General features: G+C 40.5%; 1 protein-coding gene across 3 annotated transcripts in view; it reads left to right on the top strand.

Annotated features, from left to right (window-relative positions):
• The window catches only part of asic1b (acid-sensing (proton-gated) ion channel 1b), a 143,660-nt gene that overhangs the window by 75,122 nt on the left and 42,029 nt on the right, over positions 1-26,509 (top strand). The window contains exon 1 of one of the 3 annotated variants that reach the window (XM_020096843.2): positions 19,961-21,063. The exons of the other annotated variants lie outside the window; for them this stretch is intronic. Within the exon in view, the coding sequence (XP_019952402.2) occupies positions 20,401-21,063 (663 nt within the window). The 5' untranslated portion in view covers positions 19,961-20,400. Of the gene's footprint in view, positions 1-19,960; positions 21,064-26,509 lie in introns of those variants that run through there. 3 annotated transcript variants of the gene reach the window in all.

Here is a 26,509-nt window from a genome sequence, read left to right on the forward strand (position 1 = left end):
GAGGTAATTCCCTGTGTGTATTTGTGTAAATGGAAGCCCATAACAGAGAGAAAATTATGTTTTCCCATTCACCAATCGTACATAAATTGAACACGGTCAGAGAGGACACTCCAGGGCCTTTGGCTCATCTTTCTTTTTCAATGATGTCACACAACATTGAAGGTCTGCAGGGTATACTCCACGTGAAGTCAGTATCCAAGACGTTCCCTCACAGCCACCTCTGCTCCCATGTGAGGTATCTTATATAAATCACAACGTATTCTCACCATTGTGTTGTTAAATTGAGTTGTGAAAAAGCTGCTAAGAGAGACGGCGGTCAAGGTAATGAATTTCCACTCACTGTGCTCGCAGAGATTATTCTCTGCTGTGGTTTGCATAACCTATGAGCCTGACAGGACTCTAAGCCATTTTCACGCATAGAATGCAGCTTCCCAAATAGGAGGTTTGGGGTTTTAGAGAAGCTTATACAAGCCAAAGGGTTTGGGCCTTCCTTCGTCTCACAGGAATACTCCTGAGGTTGTAATTTCTGTCTGCAAATATTCACAGACATTTATGTGAAATGAAAGTTAACGTTTTCCAAGTTAAGTGCCTGTGTTGTTTGACTGAACAAAAAGGAAAAGTATAAAGAACCAAGAACATAGTTATCTAACTACTTTACATACATTTATTTATACAGTTAATCTGTATTTCTCTCTGACCTCCTTCTTCCCGTCTCTTTCCCTCCCTCCCTTTGTTCTCTCACTCTGATGCTATCTCACCAGGAGGTTTAGTTACCAAGGGCATGTGCCGGATCAGCAGTTATTTATTTTTCCCAAAATGTGAAATACTCCTCAGCAGTGGCTGTGAGTGTTTAGTCATTGAGGACATGCAAAGTAGAGCACTTTAGGATGACTTGAGTGGTATACCAGCCAACCAGGCCGATCGTAGAGGTATTTTCACAATCACGCAGTATTTATAGCAAAACCTGTCACCGATGTGAAAACCAGTGCTCATGAGATGAAGTCCAGCACAATGTGTTCTGGTGTGAAGACTGGAAAACGTTGTATCCCAGTCAGACCTGGTTTTAACATCCTTCCTGCAGTGGACCATACTAAGTACAGCTGGGATTCACCCAAACATGTCGTCAATGTGTCTTGACAATCGATCACTCAGTTCACATTTATAGGTGGTCTGGGACGCTTGTGGCCATTCTTTTATCTGTGTGAACAGAAATGCATCCTGGGTCACGTAAGAAGGACTGACTAGGACCCATGTGTTGATTTGTCATGGGCATCACCACAGTATACACGCTGTTCATCCTAAAATGAGTCTTAATGTCTTGTAGAGGTGTTTGCAGAACCTCTGAACTCCACTCTCTCTATTTCTCACTCGTGACACAGACACAACTCAGACTGAGTTAAAAAAATCATCATTTGGTCTTAGCCAACTGAAATGGTTGAGGGAAGTGAGATCTGATCAAGTTGTCACAGAAGATATATTTTAATACAAAAGGTAAAGAGCTGACCATTTATGATTGAATCTCCGAATCTGACGAGTCCCCCTCCTGACGAAAACACAAGCGCGTAACACCCGTCAGATAGGTAACACTGTGCTCAGCAACCCAAGCGAGACTCCGTCAGAAATATTCCTCCCTCGCCCCCTCCCCTCCATTCTCTCTTTGTGTGCCAGCTACAATAAAACACGATCAGACCTGTTTGTGATATTGCACATCAAAGAATGAGTGAGTAAAGTAGCACAGAGGCTCATTTCCATACCCTTCTAAAGCATTCTGGAGAATCTGTCTCACGCTAATATAACAGCCATCATTGCAGCGATGCAAAGGTGGGGGGGGACCAGTCAGTGATTCACTCCAGCGTGCTGCTCCAGAGCTTCATTTAAAAGTTGTTTTTTATTTCATTAGCTGCATAATAAGGTTAATGCACGACAGACTAGAAACTCAATTGGGAAATCCAGGAATTAATAAAACATGATTTGTTACACTGAAATGTGTTAAGGTTTAGGATGGTGTCAAGCAATACAGGAGAGGTGCTGCTCAGTGGTGAACCAGCTTAGCGAGTGACAATCAAGCAGGGCTCAGGGTAACACATCATAACATAATGTTTAGATGAGTCGCGGCTGTTTGCATTACTGCAATATTAAATAATATTGTGAAAAGGTTTTGATTTCTGCTTAACTTTGTCCCGATAAATCAGATGAACAAAAGCCCTCGACAATTGAAGTTTTAAGATTTGAGCTGAAAGATGTAATTTTCCTCAATAATGGGCAGACTTGCCTTCTGAGTGTAACTTCTCTTTTCTTAAATTAGACTGCCAAATAAATGTTGTAGCGAACAGGGCAGCTTTGATTGCCTCCAATCAACTTAATGCCCATTTTGTGCTTTCTGCTGCTCTTTAAAAACTTAATTGCAGCAATGAAGTGGATGACTCTGAGTAGTTTGTCTATGGTAGACGTGTCTCAGCTAACAAGCCTGTCAGTCATTCCCTCGGTTCAGCTGAGTTACCTTGGTCACGCTTTTTTTTTGGACTCGTCGATCATGTTGCTTGCTGTGTGAACATGGATTAAATTTATCTTCTTCCCAGGTGAACCTTCTGTTGAATGTGCATCCCCACATTTGATTACTATTCCCCTCGTGTCACTATCTGGGAGCAGTGTTGTAAGGATGTCTGGATTAGTTTTCTGCTACCTGCGGGAAAAGTTGCAGTTCAGTCATGCTCTGTATTTCAACTTCATATATATTCAGAGATTGTTTGACCCCAGTAGCTGCTTTATGCATGGAATCTACCCACTAATTCCACAAACAACTGTCTGACTGTATGTGGAATGCATATCTCACTTCACACGTGTATTGTTCAAGGCCCAGGGAAGTGCAGTATCACACATGATATATTAAATATTAATGATCTTTGAATAAACAGGCGACCGGTGCTTTGTAGCAGTTAGTGGGGACAGGGCAGGATGCCTTCAGTCTGCTGATCGTGTTGAACTTGGTCAAACCGCAGATCAAATCACTGCCAGATTATTTTGCTAATTTTATCGTTTTTTTTTCAACATATTGGACTGACAAAGACAATCAGGGGTCTCTAAGGTGCCATCTCTGTCATGGTAGCAACATTCATAGAATTCCTTCCTGTTTGGCAATTTGTCTTTCAAGTAAAAGCACAATAGTTGTTTTGTTGATGCTTTATATTGACTTCTATTAGCTTTTACTTGAAAAATTGTGAAAAATAACAGCAGTGAAATAAATCAATCAAATGGACACGTGAACAATAATAGTGCATTATCATTTTATGATAAACACTGTCTGCAAATCATCATTGCAGATAAACCAGCTAGGATAAATGCAAAGTTTTCTACCTTTACTCTGCACCATAGCCTGTTTATAAAAAGCTCTGGGGACAGAATATTGGAGAGCTGTTTGAGGAGGATTTTTCTGAAGTAGCTCTAGAGCATAAACATAGGACAAGCAAACTATTCCAAACAGGCATTTTTAAAATGGGCACTGCACTAGCATCCATACATTTATACACCGGTGTCTTTTTGTATTTACATTTTGTGCTCCAAATATAGATGTGTATCAGTACCTGTGTTAAGCGAGGCAAAAAAGAGTGATGGGTGAGCTGTAAGGCCTGCGGGCGGGGAGAGGTCTAAATGGAGACGTATTGTTGCAGGTATAGGTCTGCACTGCTACTCCAAAGGGCGGCTAATGAGGAAGTTTAGCCACAGGGGTCTCTCTATTAAAAACAACAACTGCAAGAGATGGAAGAAAAAAAAACTGATCTAATCACGATCTCTGCGAGAAAAAAACAGTGGTGAAAGACCAGTTCTCAATCAGATTGGACAGCTACATCCCGCAGGTGTGGCTCAAAATAGAGGTAGGAGTGTAGGGGAAGACAGAGGAAAGAGGTGGAGGGAGAAGAAAAGCTAGCAAGAAGAAACAGTTGTGAAAGCTTGTGTTCTAGGTGAGATAGGAAGATGTTGGAAGCAGAAGAAAGGGGGAGGAGGTGGTAAAGCAAATGAACAAATGCTTAAATAAGAAAAATACGGCGCACAAAAGAGAAAAAAGCCCACATGAGGATGAAAATGAAAGAATAAGAGATTTCCTCCAGGAGCCTTTCTTCAAAAGACTTCCTCAAGAAAGAGCTGCACTCTGCCTGAAATTTGTCGAAGGCATGGTGGAAAAAATACACTTACAGCTCAATCCTGATTTGCTGTCAAATCCAATACATCAAGGCCACATAAAATGATGGTGTCAGTGTTGTGAAAAACGGTCGTGTTTTTTACTATCATGTCTGTAATGTTTTACTTCTGCTTGCCCTGTGCCCCGTGGCAGAGAGATGATGATGTTTATAAAGTTAGAATCTATTGACTGGATCATTTTCACAGATAATTGTTGCAGCGATACTGAAACACACACACAAACACAGGTGAAAAAATACAGAGCCATTTCAGATAGTCTATGTAATATCTGTGCCTACTTTTTTTGGTACATTACTAACAGTAGCCTCCGGCAGAGGTATGTGACTTAACAGGAAAGAATTGTGAGATAAAGCCGAGACAATCGAATTATGTGAGTGTGAAACACAAAAACAAGTCTTAAATGTTGCCTCAGGATTAAAATCAAGGTCAAGAATGAACACTCAAGATTTTATAGTCATTACTGTTCAGTAAACATCTTAAATATAAACAATATATTCTCTCTGTGCCTTGTTGCTACTCTCTGTGGCTCTTTCCCCTGAATGCACTCATCTTATTGTCACTGCTTAATCTAAAGACCATTGACAGTAACATTTTTAATAATATTTCTCAGTGATGTTTCAGTTTGTCCCTCCGGGTCACTGTGTAGTGAAAGACACGGAAAGATAACTCTTTGTTAAACAAAAGCAAACAGAGTGAAAACTGCAGCTCATTAAACCACATGAGGCCGCTCTTCATCGGAAGCTTTTAATCCACAGCAACAACTCACTTTTAGTGAAAGTGGCCATCTACTCAGGAAAAGTATCTATACTTAAGCCAGTTTACATCAGGAAACATCTACTGTTAAATTATATGATGCAACAATTTGCAGCTATTACTTTGTGGTTGTGATTACACCAAAATAATGAATCAGGGAGTCCTGTGTGTGGATCCATAAACAGAAATATATGTCAAGCCTCACTTTTTAGGTCAGTTATGTTGTTATCTTCAGTTATTGATAATTGGGATTATGTATTCTGAGGAGCACATGAATGTCAGTAGCTCTGCCAAGGCCCCATACCTGCGACATTCAGTCAGTCCATCCCATTCTCGTGAACTGGAGAATACCCTGAGGCAGTTTCCCCAAGTTTGTTACAAATACTCACTTGGACTCAAGAATGGTCTGATTCGATTTTGGTGGAAAGATCAAAATCACAGTGACGTCACAAAGCAAATATTTCACGTGGCCTCATAAAGTAGATTTATTAATGTCGGTGCTTACGGACACTTGAATGATTCAGGAGCAGTATGGAGGCATTTTCAGTTTTTTTTCGGTTGTCTTTTTACGTTTGAAGACGTGGTATCCAGTTACTTCAATTGTATTGGATTTGGCTGCAACACTGTTTACCCCTGAAACTCCAAAAGTGTTTTGTGGGCTCACCTCATCCACCCCTCCTTCAGTACATTGGTGAGTAGATGATGAGTGAATTTTCATTTTTCTGTGAACTATCCCTTTAAGAAGTCTACAGATAATTCCTGAGTGCCTGTATTCAGCCCTGAACTTGAGTGGGAGGCCACACTCACACCTCACATACTCACATAGTGGTGCAACCTAATTAAGATGCTCACTTTTTTTCCTCTGTTTATACACAAACTGTCTTTTCCTAACGGGGCTAAAAAGACTTGCCTCCTCCACATGTCTGCTTCCTGTTCCTTGTGACTTCTGCTGTCAGCCTCCAATGACTCCTGCAAGCCTAAAGCAGATTTTTCTTTTTTCAGTTGGTGTTTTCTGTCCATGGCAGTTTCTTCCCTCAGGGTTTACTCTCCAAGGAGAAGCCAAAGATCACTGAGTCTCTCCACTAAGCTACATATTTGCTGCTTGTAGTAACATACCTATCACGATGTGGCATCAGTGTTAAGGTTGTGTTTGGGTGCCTGCGGTGTAAGCTCCGAGGCTGCCAGTGCCGTTTCATTGCATTTTCACAGATACGGTTTATATATAATTTGCCTTATGCTGTTATCATTTACGGCACCTGTGCAGATGTTCCTCCCGTTAACTTTGAATTGATAAGATGAATGTCAATGATTATTAAGATGTCATTATCAAACCCGTATGACAAACACATGTAACTGAGGCTTGATATTTTAAAGTTTAATGATAAATAAGAAAAAACTAAAATACAAGCATGAATTTAAGAAAATAGTCACTTTTTAAAAAAAATCTAAAATGTTGTTTTTTTCTCATCTGAAATGTAAACACAGTTTTTGTATTGACATCCATAACATAGTCACAGATATACTGACTGTCTGTGAAGGGCTCATAGCTGATATGAGCCTTTCTACCTTTAATCAGCAAAGCGATAAACTATAATAGCTATAGTCAGACTCTTGTATTTACAACTTTCATAGATAAAATAAACCAGGTTGTTCAGGTTTAACAAATCAGACCAAACCTTCTCACCAGTTACCTTCATATAGGCAGAAATAATAAATTACTAACAGACACTGAAGATGGACTAGCGAGCAAATTAAAATGTTTTCCCTGAAACCAAAACCTTCCCTGATCATGGTGAAAATAAGGATTAGGGAACAGAAGTGCTGATCACTGAATTATTTAAAATCATTTTTAAGCAATTATATATTGAAAAATTGTTACTCCAGCATGTAAAATGGAAGGACTCGTCTCCCTTGATAGTAAATTGAATTCTATTGAGTTTTGGAAAATATGTTTACAATATGGCTGTTGGGATTTTTATATTACTTTTATAGTTTCAATTGATTAATTAAGAGGATAATCAGAAGATTTGTCCATTGCTGTCATCATCAAATGTAGACTAAAACAAATCTTCATTATCTGTGGATGGCAGTGGTAACATTCTCGAACAATGCAAAGACAACACGATGAATCAACTAATTGATAAACTCATCAGCAGTTGAATGAATAATGAAAACATCGTTAGTTAGATATATATTTTAAAAAGTGAAACACTGACAGGACAGCAGAGGTGATGTGTTCGAGCCGTGCCCTTCATGTACATGTCCTTCTTTTCTCATGAGGATCGGGACAAAGTCACACTGCTCATTAGCTCCATCGATCTTTTTTAAGCCAGCAAATCACGATTGATTTGCTGCTGGTCACCTGATTGGCTCCATTGACATTACTGGGGGTGAACTGTCCCAGCTGGTCCTTCCTATGTGATAATGACATACAAGGTTGTCCGCTCACTACTACTGAATCTCTTTAAATGTGTCCTGCATTGTCACTTTGGCAATGAAAGGATCTGTATGTGGCTGTATTTTAGAGCATCTTAGGAAAAATGAAGTCAGAGTTTAATTTATCATGACTCAAGTATTGGTTATCAAAAGAAATCCTCTGCAGAGCCTTGTCAGTAATTGTAATAGAGAGGTGATATAACACCAGTCGACACCCTGCAGTGCAGTGTTGTTTAAGCCTGCGAGTTTCTCCTCATTTCCTCACGTCTCCTGCTCCTCCATCCCTTCCTTCATCCCTCATGCACCTCCCCTCAACCTTCCCCCCTCGTAGGACTGCCTGATTCATTTTCCCAGTAACAGCCTCAGTTCCCCGTGATTTATATGTTTATGGTCATTACTGACGTTGAGTAATACATTTCCGCTTTTCCCCCTCTTCTCTGTCTTCCCGCGTCTCTCTTTTGGCAGAGCCCTGGGGTCCTGCAAGGAATATCAATTACTTTGTTCCTGTTTAATCACAGCCTTTCACTTCCTCTCATGACACCACTTTAAGGCAGAAAGAAGTTTTTTTTCTTTTGAGGTGTCTGTTGTTTTATTTTGTCTCTTTCAGAATAACCAGCAGAGACCAAAGGCTTCCACTCACTTATCATCTAAGAACAATGATGCAATTTGTAATAAATTCTCCTTTCAGCTGTGAATTATTGTAATCTGCTGTTGTTGACACTGACACTCCTGCAATGCATTACTGAGGCTCTATTCACACTTTCATTTCTGAATCGCTGCTCATGTTTTTGTTGTTGTTTCCTATGCTGTGGATGAATGATTGTATCTATTCCAGGATGTGACCCATATCTGATTCCAGTTAAACAGAGACAGAAGTTTAAAAAAAAAAGCAGAAAGCAGCTATAATAACATCACCATCTGTTTTCTTAGCCTTTGTGCTTCTCCCACTTTCCTTCACACATTTCATTTACAGTGCATGGTCTTTCTTGTCTTAAATGCAGGCAATGCTTCTTAACTAGAATCACGTGTGCTGTTTTTCACCATTTCAACAAAATAATATGCAAGAAAGATACTGTCACTGCAGTCCTGAAAAATCTGCTTTTTAGCATGAAATACAGGCTGAACTTTGTACTGCTTTGCACTTATTGAAAACGTAAGGTAAAAACAGCAATTATTTTAAAAAAAGTGTTGTGCTGACCAGGCTTATTAATTTTTCTCGGAGAAATTGTTTTTGTAATCTACAGTATGTAATGACTTATTGAGCAACCACACTGAATTCATGGATTAATTGGAAAAATAATCAGTAGATCAATTGATAATGAAAATAATCCTGAGTTGCAGCCCTAGAAAGTGAGGACTAGTAGCAGAGAGTAGTTGATTCATGAATTACAGATAAGCATGCACAACATTTTCAGTGTACTGATAAAAATGCATTTCTGACTCAGAATAGCTCAACGGGAGCAGCTCTGGGTTAAGTGCCTGGCTCAAGAGCTGGGTCAAGTAGAGTTTGACAGTTTTTTATGTGTCAGGACAGATGATGTCTGATTTACTTTGGCTGCACAGACTCCTCCAGCTGGTGAAGGTATTTAGCTCTGAGGGTGAGGCCAATGTGACCCACCAGTTCAAACAGTGCCACTGTTGGTGTTGGGTCGGGAAGACGTGCAGACGGACAGTATCAACAAATGGACAGAAGTGCGTCATCACCATTCCGACATTCAGTCATTTGATGCACAGAGAGGAGAGAGAAAGAGGAGGGGGGAGCAGTGAGACCAAAGTCAACCTCCTCATTACTGGATCCTCGCCAATTACATCAAAGTAGCTTCACAGAGTCATTTACTTGGATTTTCCTGGTTAGCATTGGCTTTGCACTGCCTGACAGAAAACACGCTTGGTTTTCATTTGGTGACTTTATACATCATCCAGCTTCTCTCTATAATATCCAGCTTTCTCAGCACAGAACACTAATGAACCAAGACTCTCTGTACAGTCTGGACTCTTTTTTTCTCTTTGAATTTAAATCATCCAGCCAGGTAGCTGCTTGCAGCATTTTTCAAAGAGGACTGGTGCCATCCCTTATTGGCAGCATTTCATTCCCTTAACTACAGTGTCTTAAAGTATATATAACTTCAAAACCCAATGAGGGCAGTCAGTTCATTCCCTCGCAAAAGTAACAGTGCAGAACAATATTAAAGGCTAGTTTTACTAAAGCAGACCTTGGTTGTGTCTATGCAAACCTACGTAAGCTCTTAATCAGTGACATAACGTGTGGCCGTACAACCGATTTTGGGCTCTCTACATTTATTATTTAGTGGGAGAGAAACATATAAGGAGCTTACAGGCAGAAGGAAAACTAGCAAAAAAATAAAATAAAATAAGGAAGATGCGAGTAGCACTCTCCTTATCAGTCTGATAACAGAAGATGCTTTGCTTCCCTAAGCTGTGTTTTCACTGAGAAGTTGCTCTGCCTCTCATGCAAATATCATCTGGCTTGTAAATTGGCCATGGTGGTATAATAGCAAACGACTTGACGCTGTCACCGCACCTCCTTGGGACATAGTTTAATCACTGGCTCTTTTTGATGTCGATGCCGTGTGGGTTTACTCATCAAGCGCCGCAATATTTCTAATACACAGCCTCAATTGCATTCCCTCTTTCCCCTGTAAATCGTAAAAACTTGTCTTTTTTTTTTTTTTTGCATCATCTTCATGTTGCCTCAAGATGCAGCAAACAAGTTAATTTCCACATATGAAGCGGAAAGTTGCATGTTAAAATACATTTGAGTTATACCCAAGCACTTAATGTTATACAATAAGCAAAACTTGAGGGTTTAATCCAGTTTAGTAATTCTTTTTTACAACTTTTTCCAAGGAAAGATGCAGAGTGAGAAAGAATTAAAAGAGATGAGGGTCAGAACCGACTCATCTGCCGCCACGAAATAGAATTGACCTTGTGTCTCTCTGTGCTGGCCATCTTCGGAGGCTGAATTAACTTTCCCCCATCGCTCTCTCACCTCCTCTGATGTGTACGCTCCAACATGCCACAACACAGGCCTGCAACCTCATGTTTATTAATTTCTTTGGGCGAGAGATGCTCTAAATCATTGACCCTCATTTAGTGCCTCATGCTCCAGCTGAGCATGGGAATGTGGAGGGCATATTGATTTTACCCCCCCCCCCCCCCCCCCATCTCATCAGCAGTCAGGCCCTTATTTAGGATGAAGAAATGGTAAATCTCATATAGTGAGCTGCTGTCAGGGCCTGTCCGGATCCTAATCTTCACTGGCTGATGGCTCTCTAATCTTTTTACCATCTACAACTCATTAGAGGCTGAGGAGGTAGATGTACAGTGTTAAACATCGCATTAATTCCCAGGACATTCTCAGGAACTTAATAAAGGAAAGTTTTTTTCACAGCTTGGATATGACACAGCAGAAAAAACATGCTTTGGATAAGTTTCCCATTTCTGTTAAGATAGTGCGGTACGTGTCCATGACAACAGAACTCATTACAGATTCCTTGACAAAAGGAACAAAATCCCTTTGAGAACAGACTTTTAAAATCACCTTTTAGCACGATTTATAATTCAAAGAAAATAACAGCTTTCCTTTGGTTAATAAATCTACTTTACTGTCATTGTCTTGACGTCATTGGTCATTTTGAAGTTTTTGTTAAAGATACAGTATGTAGAATTTTCTGATATCTAGTGTTGAAATTGCAGGTACAGCTGAACACCCCTCACCTCACCCTCTCCTTCCAAACATGAAAAAGAACCTGAAGGTGTTTAGTTTGTTCAGTCTGGACTAATGTAAAAAACATGGTGGCCTCCGTAGAGAGGGTCCCTCCATGTAAATATAAAGTATTTAATGATAAGGGCCTTTTTTGGGATAAAGAAAACTACAATTCATACAATGTAGATGAAATGATCTATTGAAAACATCATGACGGTTATTCTACATTCAATTCCTCCCAATGGTTCTCTTTCACCTAAGTCTTACACACTGGACCTTTAAAGTTGAATTTTGCCCCCACATTTGTTTTATACAGTTTTTTTTCTGAGGCAGACCCCTGGTGGTTACATTATAAGGCACAAACGGTCACATGAAGACAGACTCATTGTGAACTTATTGGACACTGGGGTTTTGCTGACTGAAGTGTGACTAAAACCTTCCACCCACTTGAACCTCTGCTCCACGTGGGATAGAAATTGATTTGGATGGGAATTTTAGACATGGCAGCATTTGTTAACCACAGTAAAAAGTGCCATGGAAGTGGTGAGTGTGTAAATGTAGCAGACTGATGATTGATCATGTTGATGGATGGATGGCCAGGTGACAGCATGCATTATTAAAGCCTCCGGGATTGTTAAGCAGCCCTCTTAATGAAATTGGAAAAACCAGGAGCTGTCAGAGATGCTTCCTGCAATCAGCTAATTTATCCACTTCTTTGATACATTTTTAGGTTTACTTGATGATACAATGTAATGTGGTTAGCATATGAGCAAAATCTAATCTTGTTTTAAAAAGTGATGAGGGCGGTGCAGTCCTGTGAGTGCTTGCTCTCTTAGTTCTGCAAATAAATTGAGGTACTCTCAATAATCTAGTTATAAACTCCCCCTTGGAGCGCTTGTCATATTATCTGACATGACAAATAGACCCAAGCTCTGGCATCTGGCTCCCACCCTCCCACTCTGCCACCCTTTCTGCTCTCTGTAGTCTTTTTTTTAACCACCCCTTCTTCATTCCTCCTCTCCTCCTTTATCGCTCTCCCCAGGATCCCGGTGAAAACCAAAGTGGGAATGGAGATGCACCAGGTGCTTTTGCTCAGATATCCATTTTTGATTGGCCGTGATGAGGCCATTGAATCTGGTTCAGCTGAGAATCCATCATGTGTCAAGGAATGGCAGCGGGACCGTAGAGAATGTTTGTTTGGCACCTGAAAGGAACCTGCACATTTTGTAGCAGTGATAGCGGTTGTCAGCATGTGGGCATCTGTTAGACTGCGTGCACATATGAGTGACTGAAGGTGTGTGTACAACTCTGCTCTGATGTGTCCTGCCTTGTTAGCGCTCTGGCCTCAGGTAAAGCAGTAATGTGTGTTCTAGCTCATAACTGATTAGAGTGCCGACATGAGTTGGTGCCTGCCAAGCTCTGACTCATCATGATCAGTAATACAGTAGACATTATTGCGCTAGCTTTGTCACCATTTGTCAGAAGGCAATATTGTCTCTTTGAAATTACATTAATGTGTCACTAATTTACAGCAAGAAATGCCACAGGTGCAAGTTGAAATTTAATTTGGGAAATTTGCCCCCAAAAAAGTAATTAATGGGAAAAACTGATAATATAAAGATATGTAGATAATCTTCCCACATGCAATTAGTTAGCCAGCTGATTAGTAGTGACAGAATGTGCAAAGTATCATCTGCACAACTATCAGTCGACTCCCTTAGTAACAAGACTGCACACTGTGAAAATATATAGCCAACTATCTTCTCTGTGACTTTTGATAGAAATATGCACTTTTGTGCACATTGTAAATCAACTCCTACACAAACAAACATGAAATTGATATATTTATTTTGATATCTCAGCTCGTGTCACATTGTGTTTCACACTGATCATTAAACATGCATTGCATTTTGTCTTGGACATAACTCAGATACAGACACTGTGTAGTAAAACTTGTGTGTAACAAAGTTCGGCCTGTAGTTTTCCATAATTTATTGTTTTTTAAAGAAAACTGTGGGTGTCACTTAACAGGATTAAAATGAAAACATGACAAGCCTGAGGAAGAGTGCTTATGCAAGGAACGTTGAGTCACAATTCACACTGAGTGAATACATATCGTGATTTACATGTCATTCCTCTGTGTTATTTGCATTAATGTCAGACAAGACCCAGTCAAAATCCTTTTACGTCTGAGTCAGACATTTACATGTATTACAATAAACATGCAAAATGACTGGTAAAACCTACAAAAATAATCCTTATTGTCTATTTAAAGGGCTTAGACTGAATAATGCCTGCATATAGAAGGAGTTAGCTGAGCATTTATATGTATGAAATGATGCAGATGGAGGTCCTGAAAGCAGACTCAGTAATCACTGATATTAGTGTCGAGATCCCCAAGCTGTGTGACTCTGGGCCTTCCCTGATAAATTGGCTTTATGAAAATGCCACCGAGTGACATATTTAAACCATTCAGCTTGATAGCTGTGTCCCTCTCGGCTCTTGTATTAAAAGACAGCCTGCCCAGCTAGTATTCCTCTTAGGGGGAGAGAGAGAGAGCAGGGGTGGTAAGGTAGATGGAGGAGAGAGAGAGAGAGTGTCACAGTGGATCAAACAGACTGAAGGAGACAGACTGATTTGAAATGGGTGCAGAGGACGACAGGAGACGGAGAGGACCTCACCATGGAGGTAATAGGTTGGACTAAATGATAATTACATTCAGAGGGGAGCCAGTGCCGCCTTGTAATACAGCAGGACAGACAGCCAATCAAAGAGCGGCCGTCGTGGCCCTGTGACCCGACTCTTCACATTTAACACTTTGTTCACAGCCAGAAAAAGTAGGACAGGACTTTCTGACACTGATCCGAACACACTGGTGTTTTCATGGAGTCCATTGATTTCAAAAGTAGACATATGATATCTCCATTGATTTCAGTTGTGTTCATCTGCTATAAGCCCATCTGCCATCCATCTCCGGCTTAAGTGCAGTGCTAATTACACTGACCTTAACACCACTGCTCCATCTCAGTCTAGTCTCTCTTTTTTTATAGTTCTTACACTAAAAGCACTTGATGGCCTGACTGCTGCCAGCTGCATATCATCATTAGATAGCCATCACTACACATTGTGAATTTCAAGCATGTCATAAATAGCCGCGCTACTTGAAATGCAGCGTGCTCGCTCCTGTAGCTCGCTCTCATATGAGCAAATATTTGTCAGCGTCTTTGACTTCAGTCTGCATCACAATGAAGTCCCTCTTAAAACTGTTCACTCTCCACTGAGCAGCCCCGGTCTGTTTTTCTGTGTCATCCGCAGCCACGTCGCTGCAGTGAGCAAGAGAAAGAAAGAGGTCCCTTCTTTGAAGGCTGGAGATGGTAGAGTCAGCGTGTGTCGAAACCAAGATCTGCTTTGCGCTGTTAAACAGGCAGTGACACAAACCAGCTGCTTCAGGGAGCAGTTTTCTACCCGAAGGCTGTTGGCTTTTACAAATGAACCAGCCAGATTCTGTTTGACTTTACATTTGCCACTGACCATGATCACCGAGTAATTCCGAGCAGGGGCACCTCATTTTTGTTTTGTACTCGAGATTATTTTCTGGCATTTTGGTCTTTGATAGAGTGGAGTGAAGCAGAACAACAGTTCTGGGCAACGTTTTTATAATGTGCAACTCAAGTTCAAAGCTACAAGTCCTGAGTGAATCATAATAAATGGAGAAAAGGACAAAAATCTTACTCCACCATTTGACTTTGTAAACATGGTAATGGCACTAACATCAGCTATCGGCTGAGCCGCAACATTTTTCGAGTGACTTGCTAGACTGGTGTTGGGTGGCTGTGGCTCAGGAGGTGGAGAGGGTCGTCCATGTTAGATCCCCAAGTGTCCTTGGGCAAGGTACTTAATCCTAAATTGGCTGTGAAGGCTGTGTTGCATGAATGGGACTGTGCTGAAGTGCAGTGTATACACATACAATGCATGTGATTGGGTGAATGTGACTTGTACAATATAAAAAACACAATATAAAGTTCTTGGCATGAAAATTTTGAAAGACTCTTCAGACTGCTCATCTTGTGTCCCAGTGATTGAAAATGTCCTTGTGTGAGAAAAACTGATTTAATTAGTGAAGATGCCTAATTTTCAGTTTTTGACTTAATGCACTATTTGGGGTGTTTGTGATAAAACATAATAATGATTTAAAAACGCTGCTTTCGAGTACTGGTTTGGATGCTGATTTCCATGGCAACACTTCAAAGCTTTGAAGCATTCGGGTCAGCCTTAGAGAATATTGCATTAAAGAAAAGTCATTTTTTACTGATATTACACTTACACAGTTTAGATGCACGCTGGTGAGGATGGTCTCCAGCCATACATTGCTACATCCTGATGCACAACCTCATCATATAGTAGGCAGATGCCTCCGATGATAGCTTACCGGTGAACACGCTCGACCGTGAACCCATCGGTGAATCTGCTGCAGTGAGTCTGTCATTTTATCATTGTCCCCGAATCTTCTATCGGACAAGGTCAGGTTTAAAGGAAGTGCTCTGATGCCACTGTTTTCCTCATATTTTCCTTTGAGTGTAAACTTTAAATCCCTCACTTTGTGCTTTCAGTGTTTGTTTTTTGATAGCTCCATCGACTTATATTCACAATGTGGGAAAAGCTTAGTTTTAAAGGACAGCAGAGCAGACATAAACAAACCTTCCATATCTGTGTTTTAGTTTTCAAGTTGCAACATGGATTAATGATTAACCTGAGAAATGGAAAAAAAAAAGGGTGTAGAAATCCACAGCTTTCCTCTTTACTCTTCCTGATAGCAAAAGATGTGTAACGCTGTTAAGTGATGAAGCTGTTCCTGCTGGCAGACAGGTTAGCTGCATCTTTTTAGTCAACATGAGGAACCAAAATATATAACACGGCTCAAATATCTATCATGAACAATTGTCTTTTTGTTGGCTCAATCCAATGATCTCTTCTTTATAAAGATATAAATAACCAGAGGTTTGACTACCAGCGTCAAGAGCCTCCTGACGAGCTTGAAAAACCTCTGTTCCAAAAAACATGATTCAACTTGTCTTCTACCAGACACACATGAGGAACTCTGTGTATTATAAATATAGAACTGGTTTCCTGAAGGGCAGAGATCTTGGAGAATGTGCTGGAGATGATTATTCTCAATGAGGAAGATTCAAATCAGACGCGAAAGACGAGGATTCCCAGTCGAGGCACTTGAATAGCAGCACCGGGTCAACGTTCATTCTCAGCATGCTTCAGAGAAGACACTGACACACACAGAGGAATATGCAGAGGTTATATTGATTTCTGTATGTGAGCTTTGCTGCATGTGAGAGGGGGCTGTCAAGGCACCATATAGACGTGATAACCAACCTAGTATATAACATCTGGAGTCATTAACTTCATCTTTCATGCAGGATAGATATCAGTAAAAGGTGTTGTGCAGGAAACACAAAGACAGAAAAGAGTTGATGGTAGCTGAAAAGAAAACTTACACAAATGTACGAATCATCATCTGTATCGTAGGCTCAGTCATGAAGGGATGTGTCACCTTTGCACTGCTTTAAATAAGAAATGTGCTGCTCGGCCACAACAGCTCACTTAAAAGATAGGCCATTGTTCCTTTCCATATTGTTTCCTCCTAAGAGGGGAGCTTCAGCGTATGAAACTGTGTGTATCAGATATCCCCATGTTGAAAGATTAAGACTGAATATTGTGTTTTAGAGAACGGCATCATTGCCTTTGGCCCCGGCTCCATTCTACCACAGCATCTTCTGGGAATGGACTGAGCTCATTTTCTTGTTTATTCGCTCGTTGTTTTTCATGCGCAGTCTGAATTCACTGAATCTTGCAATAAGAATATAAATGTTAGGCTATTGATTGAAAACTACCTTTGAGGGACAAATATCGTTGCCTCTGTGCGTCAAGTCTTTTCCTTTTGTTATATCTTTATTTTGTCATCTTGATTCTCCTTCTCGTCTCAATTCAAATTCTGATCGATTGCTGATTTATGAGGTTCACAGATATTATCCAGAGTGTGTGTGTGTGTGTGTGTGTGTATGTGTCTGTCGTGTGTTAATGTGATAGAAGCGCAGGACAGACATTTTCATGTGTCATATAAATTATATGGAAGCATCAACATCCGTTTAGTGTGTGTGAGTCTGTCTCTCTGTCCATGTGTGTGTGCATGTGTGCCCATGTGCATGTGTGACTATATGCATGTTCTGAGTAATGGGCTTTGTGCATCCTCTGTTGCTGACGGCCAGAATGTATCCATGGCAACGCCAGGTTGATTCTAGCTGAAAGTGGAGCTGGTGAGAGGGTCTTGAAAGAGAACGTTAAACCTCTCCTCTCATCTGGCCTGCGCTCTTCTCAATCTGACCATGGCAAGATGTTCGGCCCTGTTGGAATACCGGCCCGAGGGGTTACATACTTTAGATATGACTGAGGTTACTCGCATCACAACACTGCCACCTCTTGACCTAATGTGAAAATGAACCCTTAAAACATTCTCATATTGCTTTTTTAATTGTTTCCTGTGTTGTAAGTTGGCTCAGGGGTCATGTGTTGGGACAAATGTTTTCCCGAACATCACAGTACATTACTTCTCTGATTTGTTTGCTTTTTTTAGAGAGTTGACAGGAAATGAGGGGATAAGGAGATGAAGACTGTCCCCAGCTGTATCTGAATCAGGGGCTGGTTAATGGTCCAACACGCAAGTGGTGTTGCTCTTTAATTCCTGTCATGATGAAATGTGTGTCTAGGGACAATTTGCTGTTGATTTAAAAGCCCAAAGCTGTATTTTGTCAATGGATGAACCCAATAGCTGTTTCTGTTTAATATGTAGCTTTGTTAACCCTTTTATCTGCAGTTGTTTGACACATGCAACTCCTTTTGATATGAACTTAAAACATCACGATAAAAATGAGACATAATCCTGCTCATCATACGTAACAATATTTAAATAAAATAGAGACATGAAACATACAAAACACAAGTAGAAAGTGCTGTTGTCATCACATTTTACCTTCCTCACTCTTTCAAAAAGATGCCTATCAGCTCTTCAGATGCCTTGTCATAACAGTTTCATCCCTAAAGAGAGATTAAGAGGATTAAATGTGCTGCTGCTGCCCCCTGGTGGACATCAACATGCACACTGAGGCAGAGCACGACGTGAGAGCAATGAGTAATGACAGGCCGGGTGAATAAACATAGTTAAATGGGGAAGAATTGAGCAAGACATTCATGTTTGGTTCTGAATTTATTTCTTTGACAGGAACATAGAAGTCAAAACAAAGCGGAGATTTATTGCCACCCTCTATGCATCAATAAATCTGCCCTGACAACGTAATTAAGATATTTTGACAGAACGGCCGTGAACCTAAATCATCAGACTGCATTCAGGGGGTCAGTGAACGCCTTTGTACAGTTTAATTTCCCCAGCAGCAGTTTCACAAGCTGCCATCTTGTGCCACATCTGGGGTGTTAGCGTGTGTGAATATTCATGCAGTGGCACCTCTCAGAAGGCTCAGACACCGCAGCTGAGGGAGCGCTGTGACCTTCTTGTTAGGTCAGGCTGAATGCCAGAGGCTATCTAGTAATCACTATAGCCGTACATATTCGAAAACCAGCGGCTACCACCAGGCGCTGTTAAGCAGGCACCACGTTTCAGCCAGATCAAGGTCGAGGCCTCGATTCTTTTGTTTGCTCTCTTCAAGCTTCAAAGCTGTAGCTAAACACATATTGACCAAGTCTGAACCCATTCTCACCCTCTCAGAAGACGTCTCCGCCTGATGAAAACACGCCGGCAGGTTGTTATGATTTTAAAGCTCAACACGGTGGATCGGTTTGTGTAATGTGCTCTCCGTTGGTTTTACAGGTTTAATGTGGCTGCTCCTCAGAGGTATCTGTGGTATCATTAGGTTTTTATTGTAAAGAATGCCGTCATGGTTCCCCTAAATGCGTCTAAGGTTTCGTTCGCTGGCACCATGGTCTTTCTGAAAATAATCTCAGCAGTCTAATGGAGGTGGATCGATACGGATAGATCGGTCTCTTACATTTCCTTTTCATATCACAACCAACACCACCTCTGGGAATCTGCATTTATCTCCATAGTCAATAACGAGAGGATCAATTTAAGATGATGTTGTCTCACTTTCTCTCTCTCCTCCTCTCTTTCTCCCCCCTCTCTCTGTCCCACTTGTATTTTATTTAAAACTGCTCTCTATAATTTGTTATTCGAAAGTGATCTGTTGTTAAAATGAGTCATGAGAATGAACCAACAATGACCAAATGGAAGTCATGATTAAATTCATGATTTTTCTCCTTTCTCCTTTTTCTCACTTTTCAAGACAAGAAATCACTTTCTCTTAGATTTTCCTAAAATTACACATCTTTTGTTGTTTTCTCTCACTTGATAAAACTCACCAGATCTTGTAAAGCATATAAGGTGCGATGAGAATCTTTTTCGGTTGCTCAGCTGACGTGATTTCAATAACATCTAAGTATTATTTGCATTTAATTACACAACTGTGCTGAGCTCGATTTCTTTCTCAAGTGAGGTCACACTGAACAGTCAGATCAGCAGAAATAAACAGCCTATGTAAAGCTTTTGCTACTGTACACCGACTGCTGTTCTCTTTCATTTTCTCTCCTCCACCATGTGAAACCTTGTTTTTTTTCCTGTAAATGGTGAAACTGCCCCTGCACGGTGACCTGTGGCTGGGCCCTGCGGGAGTATTCTGTTTCCTATACTCCCCATGGCCTCACCTTCTTTCCTCTCCTCCTCTTTCCCCCCCTCCTACTCCTTTCTTCTTCTTCTTCTTCTACTCCCTCGTCTTCTCTCTTTGTAAATTTGCACTAAGGGATGGATCTGCCCGAGAGACACAAGGACAAACCCCAGGCAAGGCAACTCAGTTCAAGTCAGAGTAGATGTGAGTGGTGTTGAGCCGTGTGTGTGGTTTGATTTTCATCTTGTGTTTCTTACCTCTGATGATGTTTTGACTTCATCTGGGACAGTGTGCTTGATCCGGTCTGTGTTCTGATTGACACACTTGGAGTCAGCCTAGTTTGAAGCAGAATTTATACCTTCCTGACTTTTCTAGTTGTGTTTGGTTGGTGACTTCCAGGATTATTTCAATTTATGGTTTTGTGTCACCACTTCTGTTCTTGCTTAACTTAATTCCTTTAAAGACATTAGACTCTTCAAGGACCAGACTTCTGGCTTCAGATTGCTATTATATTTCTCTGCATTATAATTTATTCGTCCTGCCACCATGCCGGTCCGAATAATGTGCACCATCTCATTCTCTGCGGACGACGAGCCCAGCAGAGGATATGGCAAAGACGCATTTGATGACCACTACAAGCGTGTGAAGAAGGGTTACGGCGACAGGGACACGCAGGACTACCTGGATGGGTGTAGTCAGGGGGACGACGAAGAGGACCAAGTCGGTGAGGTGGATGACCTGGCCACTTTCTTCAGCGGTTGCTCGCTCCATGGCGCCAACCATGTGTTCGTGGAGGACAAGAAGTTTGGGATTCGTCAGGGTTTGTGGGCGGTGGTCTTCACCGTGGCCCTGTCTGCGTTCTTGTTCCAGGTGGCCGACAGGGTCATATACTTCCTCCAATATGATCACATCACCATGCTGGATGAAAAATTTGCCAAGAACATGACCTTTCCGGCGGTCACCCTTTGTAACTACAACTTTGTGCAAAAGTCTCAGATGAGCTTCAGTGACTTGATTTTCATGGGACCACTGCTGGGCTTCGAAGAAGGAATGGCACCAGGGTTTCCACTTGCCCCGGAGCCCGATCGTCTTCCAGGCTCTCGCTTCAGCATGGATGAATTCTACACCCGTACTCGTCACCGCATAGAGGACATGCTGCTGGAGTGTAACTTCAGAGGGTTAGAGTGTGGTCCTGAGAGCTTCAAAGAGGTAAGAAGCGCGTTCAAGATAGTTTCACATATTTTCTATTTCTGGGAAGCAACATAGTTTTAGTCGGACACTTCATATATTCAGCAGATATTTTAAATGTGTCTGGTAGAATTGATGGTTTTTGTTCCGTCAGTAATATTTCATTTTGGCATCTAAAATTGGAATATGGCCCAAATAATGAGGGGAGAGGCGGCTTGATTTCAACAAGGGCTGTCGCCTGCTGGGGTTCATTGTAATAAAATGACAATGTCCTGTAAAATCAACTGCTCAAGTTGAAACTGTAATACCACAAGATTGAGAAAAAGAGAAGGGAACTTTGTTGAAAATCACAGAAGAGAGCATTAATTCACAGTAATACAGTTACTTACAATCCTGAGTCATTGCTATAAATAAAAGTGAATTTTCCAAGTCAGCATATCAGCTTTAATGAAACTTCATTGTAAATATCAAAAGAGTAGACATAATAAAATCGGGGTCCATTACTTAATTGGTATACTTGGCATACAGCTGTTGTTATTGAATTAAACAGGCACGGGAGAAGTCTCTGTGTTGCTCAGATCAAATCTAACTGCAGCCTGATGCAAGTCACACATGTCCTGGTATTTTGGCATTTTTGGTTGTGTAACCGCTGCCCCATGTTTTCCGTTGATGGTGCACATCAGAGAGCACTCAGGAGGAACTGAATTACCAAGTAGTGTTGACAATATCCAGCTATTGGTCTATTGATTTGCTTGACCTTTGCACAGTTACAGATAGCTATGTGCAGACTGCTAATGGATTTACTAGCGTTACATGAGCCACAATTATATCAGTGTGTAAAAGCAAGTACATGACACATGAATCTAATTTTAGACCCGATAACAACATTTGTGTTGTTTGTTAAAGAACCCTTTATAAATAAATAGTTTATTAGTTGGTCATCAGCAAAAGCAATGTTCATCATTTTTTGGGAAGAGAGAAAAGTTTTGCTCACTATAGATCTTCATGACTTATTTTTATTCAGGTTTCATTATCTTTTCTGAAATATGCCCAGGTCTGACAATCAGTATCATTTATGGAAAAGAGTTGTGTGTAGGGACAATGTCCTTGAGGTGAAATAGGACCAGCTGTCAGACTCTGTTGATATGCTTTTTTAGACAAAGTACTGTGACTGCATGCTCTGTGCCAGTTTCTATACACGAAGGCTTTATTCAACGACAGAAATTACTGCTACTGTGAAGTTTAAAACTGTACTTATACACAGATATAATTAGCTAACCTTTTTTGATTAAATTAATTATTCCTTCAAATAATTTTTAGCAAGATTGCTTAAAATTCTGTCAATTTTATTATAATCAATGAGTTTTGAATTGAGATATTTGATTAGATAGATAAGATAAATTTGAAGTTAATCTTAAAAATATTTTGTTATCTTAACTTTTCTGTTATTGATTGCTTTGTTATGCATTAGTCTCTAAATTATAATGTCGGTAATAATTAATCTTTAACATCCTATCCCTACCCATAATTAAAGCACTTGCAAATGCATTTGATTTGTTTGACATATAACATCAGTGTCTCATATATGATTTATTTATATATGTGTCCTAAAAGGATGTATTTACATGTCACAGGAAATTTTTAAAAAAGAGACAAGCAGAGTGACTTGACATTAAAATCTGAACACCTGTCTCAACGGGCGATTTTTAATCAGGAAGTCTCAAAGCATCAGCACGGAATGAAAGCAGCTCTGACATTATGAGGTTGGGATCTTCAGAAGTTGAGAGCAGTTAAGGGCTGCATCCTGTCATCAAGCAAAAAAATGTGGAGGTGAAACCTGGAAAAGCAAAGGAAACGTGTGAATACGGTTTATCAGCCTCAGCAGATGGTTCCACAAAGGTACAAATAATTAAAGTCGGCCTCTTTATTTGCGTAGTACAGTGGCTGCAAGTTAGAGAAAATTAACGATTCTGCAGTAAAACAGAATTATTGCCGCAGTGAAGAAGGTGAAGTAGAAAACAACAAAAAGAACTTTATGAAGGTTGAAAGTAGTGTCTCCCTCACAGAGCTCTCTTTGTCTCGCAAACTTTACCTTCACCGTGAGGGCATCCAGCATGTTGACGCAAACAGCCGGCATGATTTATCATCGGCAAAAAATAGAGGGTTAACTTCAGCTTTGACAGCTCACTATAGATCTTACTTTACATATTTTTAGTCAGGTTTCATTATCTTTTCCAGGCAAAAACCTGAAATATGTCCAAGACTGACAATCAGTATCATAAATGAAAAAGAGTTTGGTGCATGGACAATGTCCTTGAGGTGAAATAGGACCAGCTGTCATCCTCTGTTGATATCCTTTTTTAGACAAAGTGCTGTGACTGCAGTGCAGTCTGCCATTTTATTAGCACGTGGGGAGGCAGTGAGCAGACTGTATTCAGTGACAGATATTGCCGCCTTGGTGCAGCTTAAAACTCATTCTTGCTTTCATAACGTCTTAGCTTGAATTAGATGGGATGCTTCTTGGATTCCATTATCATGACACTGTGACAGGCTCTGGATTAAAATGAGTAGAACATCTGCTCTTGCACCAAGTATCTTCCATGATCAGTGATCCAAACTTCCCACGATAAATAGTTTGATAAAAAGTACAAAGTTTTGAATATATCATAAAATGGTGTCTTTTACAGTTTCTTACACTCTACATGTTTAGTAAACATCTTGTCACTTGTGATGGGAAAGATACAAGCAGGTTATATTTACTATATAACTGCATTAGTATCATATATATTATACCTGTGTAAGGATGTGATGTGATTATGTATGATTTTACCCTTTTCCGTTTGTTTATTTGGCTGGTTGGTGGGTTGACTGGCTGGTTGGTTGGTTGGTTGGATGATTGGTTAGTTGTGTGATAAGAAGGATTACGCAAAAACTACTGAACACATTTACATAAAGCTTAATGGATGGGACTCGAGCCAAGAAAGAAGTCAGTAAATTTTGGCGTGGATCCGGACAATGGGGCAGATCAAGAATGTTTTTAATCACTTTATTTAACATTTTTATGACATTTCCACCATTTATCCAGAGAATAACCAGTGGATCTTGATTATTCTTGTTATCTGCGTGTGATTCATATAGAGATCCGGATCTAGGAGATTTACATGTGGTTTTATAAGGAGACTGTTGGACCTGTTGGACTTTATGTGCTATCCTGAGTACCAATCTTATACTGTCTTGTCCATTTAGAGTCGCAGGGGAAGCTTTATCTGTGAGAATTGAACAGAACAAGCTACAAGGAAGCCTTTCCAAAGCCTCCCTGTGTCATTTATGAAATAATCTCACATATGTAGCCTTAGTGGTGTGAGTTGTCTTGTACAGATTATGAGAGTCCTGTTTGTAATATATATTGTTTCTAAACCAAATGATGAGAAGCATGCCTGCAGGTTTTAGGTCCCTCCATTAAAGGTAAAGACCTGCCAAACAAAGTGACAAGTAATTATTTCTGTGTCTGCTCTAATGAGACTTATTACCTCTGTTGAGGGTTTGACTTGAATCCTTCTGTATGACAGTCAGCCTCCCTCTAAATAAATCATTGATTATTACTTCAGCTCATGCACCTTCAGGCAGCTGTAATGAACCCCTTTTTGTTTGATTTGTCTCCACAGCAACTTTTATATTCTTAGCGTTGCCTTGATATTGTTCAGTACAGGTTTGATAAGCAGCTATTTAAGAAAAGCTTTCTCTATTAGATACTAGTGATTTTGTGTGTGTAGATAACTGGTAGTTCAACAGACACATTGATTATGCAAAAGAATGCTGAGCTATTTTAAGTGATGCATGGTATATATATATATATATATATATATATATATATATATATACATATATCATGCAGTGTATGTGTCAGGATCAAAGATGAAGGATATCTTTGAACATTTTGAAATCATCTTTTTTTTTTTTCTACCTGTACCTGATGCAATGTAACCTAGTCTGTTTTAAAGCGAAGGATATGGCAGTGCCTATATGTAGACCATAGACTGTATATAAAGACGGATGACATAAGCATCTTGATCGCCCCCCTGGTGGCTGCCTGCAGTAAAGGTCATAAAACCTATCTCCTCCATGTTAGTGGATAGGACATGGACCGTACTTAAAAGCCAAATAACATGTAAAACTAATTTTCCGCAGGCTTCTGTTATTTCTGGTAGTTCTCATCAAACTGATCTAAGTGTAAGGGTCTTTCTGTTGTGTTTAGTTTAATTAGACATGACATCTGAGACTTGTGATTGTTTGACCACATTCATCGATGGGACCTCAATACCATGATTTCATTACTGCGCAGACTGGCAACAAATAACGTCAGCACAAGATGGCAGCATCGTCTATCTTTATACAGTCTATGATACATTCAGATGCACTCATGGAACCCTGATGACTTGTGGAACCTGTGTCTCATCAACATCTATAATTGCAGTTGACTGACTATACATGGATTATATTACAATAGGTCTAAATTGTAAATGTTATTCAGCAGTTTATGATTTCATTTTTAGCCCAGAGCCCTTTTTCCAGTGGTCAAAGAATCCATCAGGGAGGAGTTACAACACAAAAATTAAATTAACAGCTTTTCAGTGATCTAATAAAAGATTACAGTTTATAAATCCTGCAGGAAGTGGTGCCACAATATGACATCTGTAAATCACATACAGGGAAGAAGAGAGACTAGCATTATTGCTAACCGGCTTGCGAAACCCTTATGGCTTGTATCTATACAGCAGCCTAACTTCACCCCAGAGCATGCATTATGTATTACCGCTGTCATTTTCCTACAAAGAAAATCAATAGAGTGTATTTATTTTGTGTAATGTTGCAATTTGCAACGCCAGGGGTCCCAGTGCGGAGAACCTTGAACTCCTGCTGGAGCCTGTTTATTTTATCTACTAAAGAGCCACTAATGTTCCTGCAGCCTTCACTGCTGGTGTACTCAGGAGGGGGGGAAAGAAAGTGAGTAGATTGATTGGTTTCTCTCTCTCTAAGTCTCCAGGGTTTTCTGTCCATCCCTCTTCCCTCTCCATCTCTCTAACATCTCAGTCTGGTGGTTGAATGTATGTTCCAGTCTGTGTGTGTGTCTGTGTCTGTGTTTCTTGCTGGGGGCTAGGTCAATAGTGAAGCTCGGCTAACGCCCTGAAAAGAGGCAGTTCGGGTTGCAGCATTTCTGTCTCAGAGCAGAATGTGAGCCTCCCTCAGAGAAGTGATCAAAACCCTTGCTTCCTGCTCCAGCCACAGCCCATTAGATTCAGCTTCCCTTTCTCCCCAGCTCAGCATTGTCAACAGAACCAGCCAGTGGCTCTGGTTACGCCCTTCTCCTGTCTTGTCAAGAGCATCCGTCCGTGCACCCCAGGCTCAGGCTCTAACGGACAGATCCGCAGACCCGACTGCGAGGGAATATTTTATTTTCACAGAAAGG

Source organism: Paralichthys olivaceus, chromosome 2 (genome assembly GCF_024713975.1).
Source record: "Paralichthys olivaceus isolate ysfri-2021 chromosome 2, ASM2471397v2, whole genome shotgun sequence".
In the NCBI taxonomy this organism is placed as follows: domain Eukaryota; kingdom Metazoa; phylum Chordata; class Actinopteri; order Pleuronectiformes; family Paralichthyidae; genus Paralichthys; species Paralichthys olivaceus.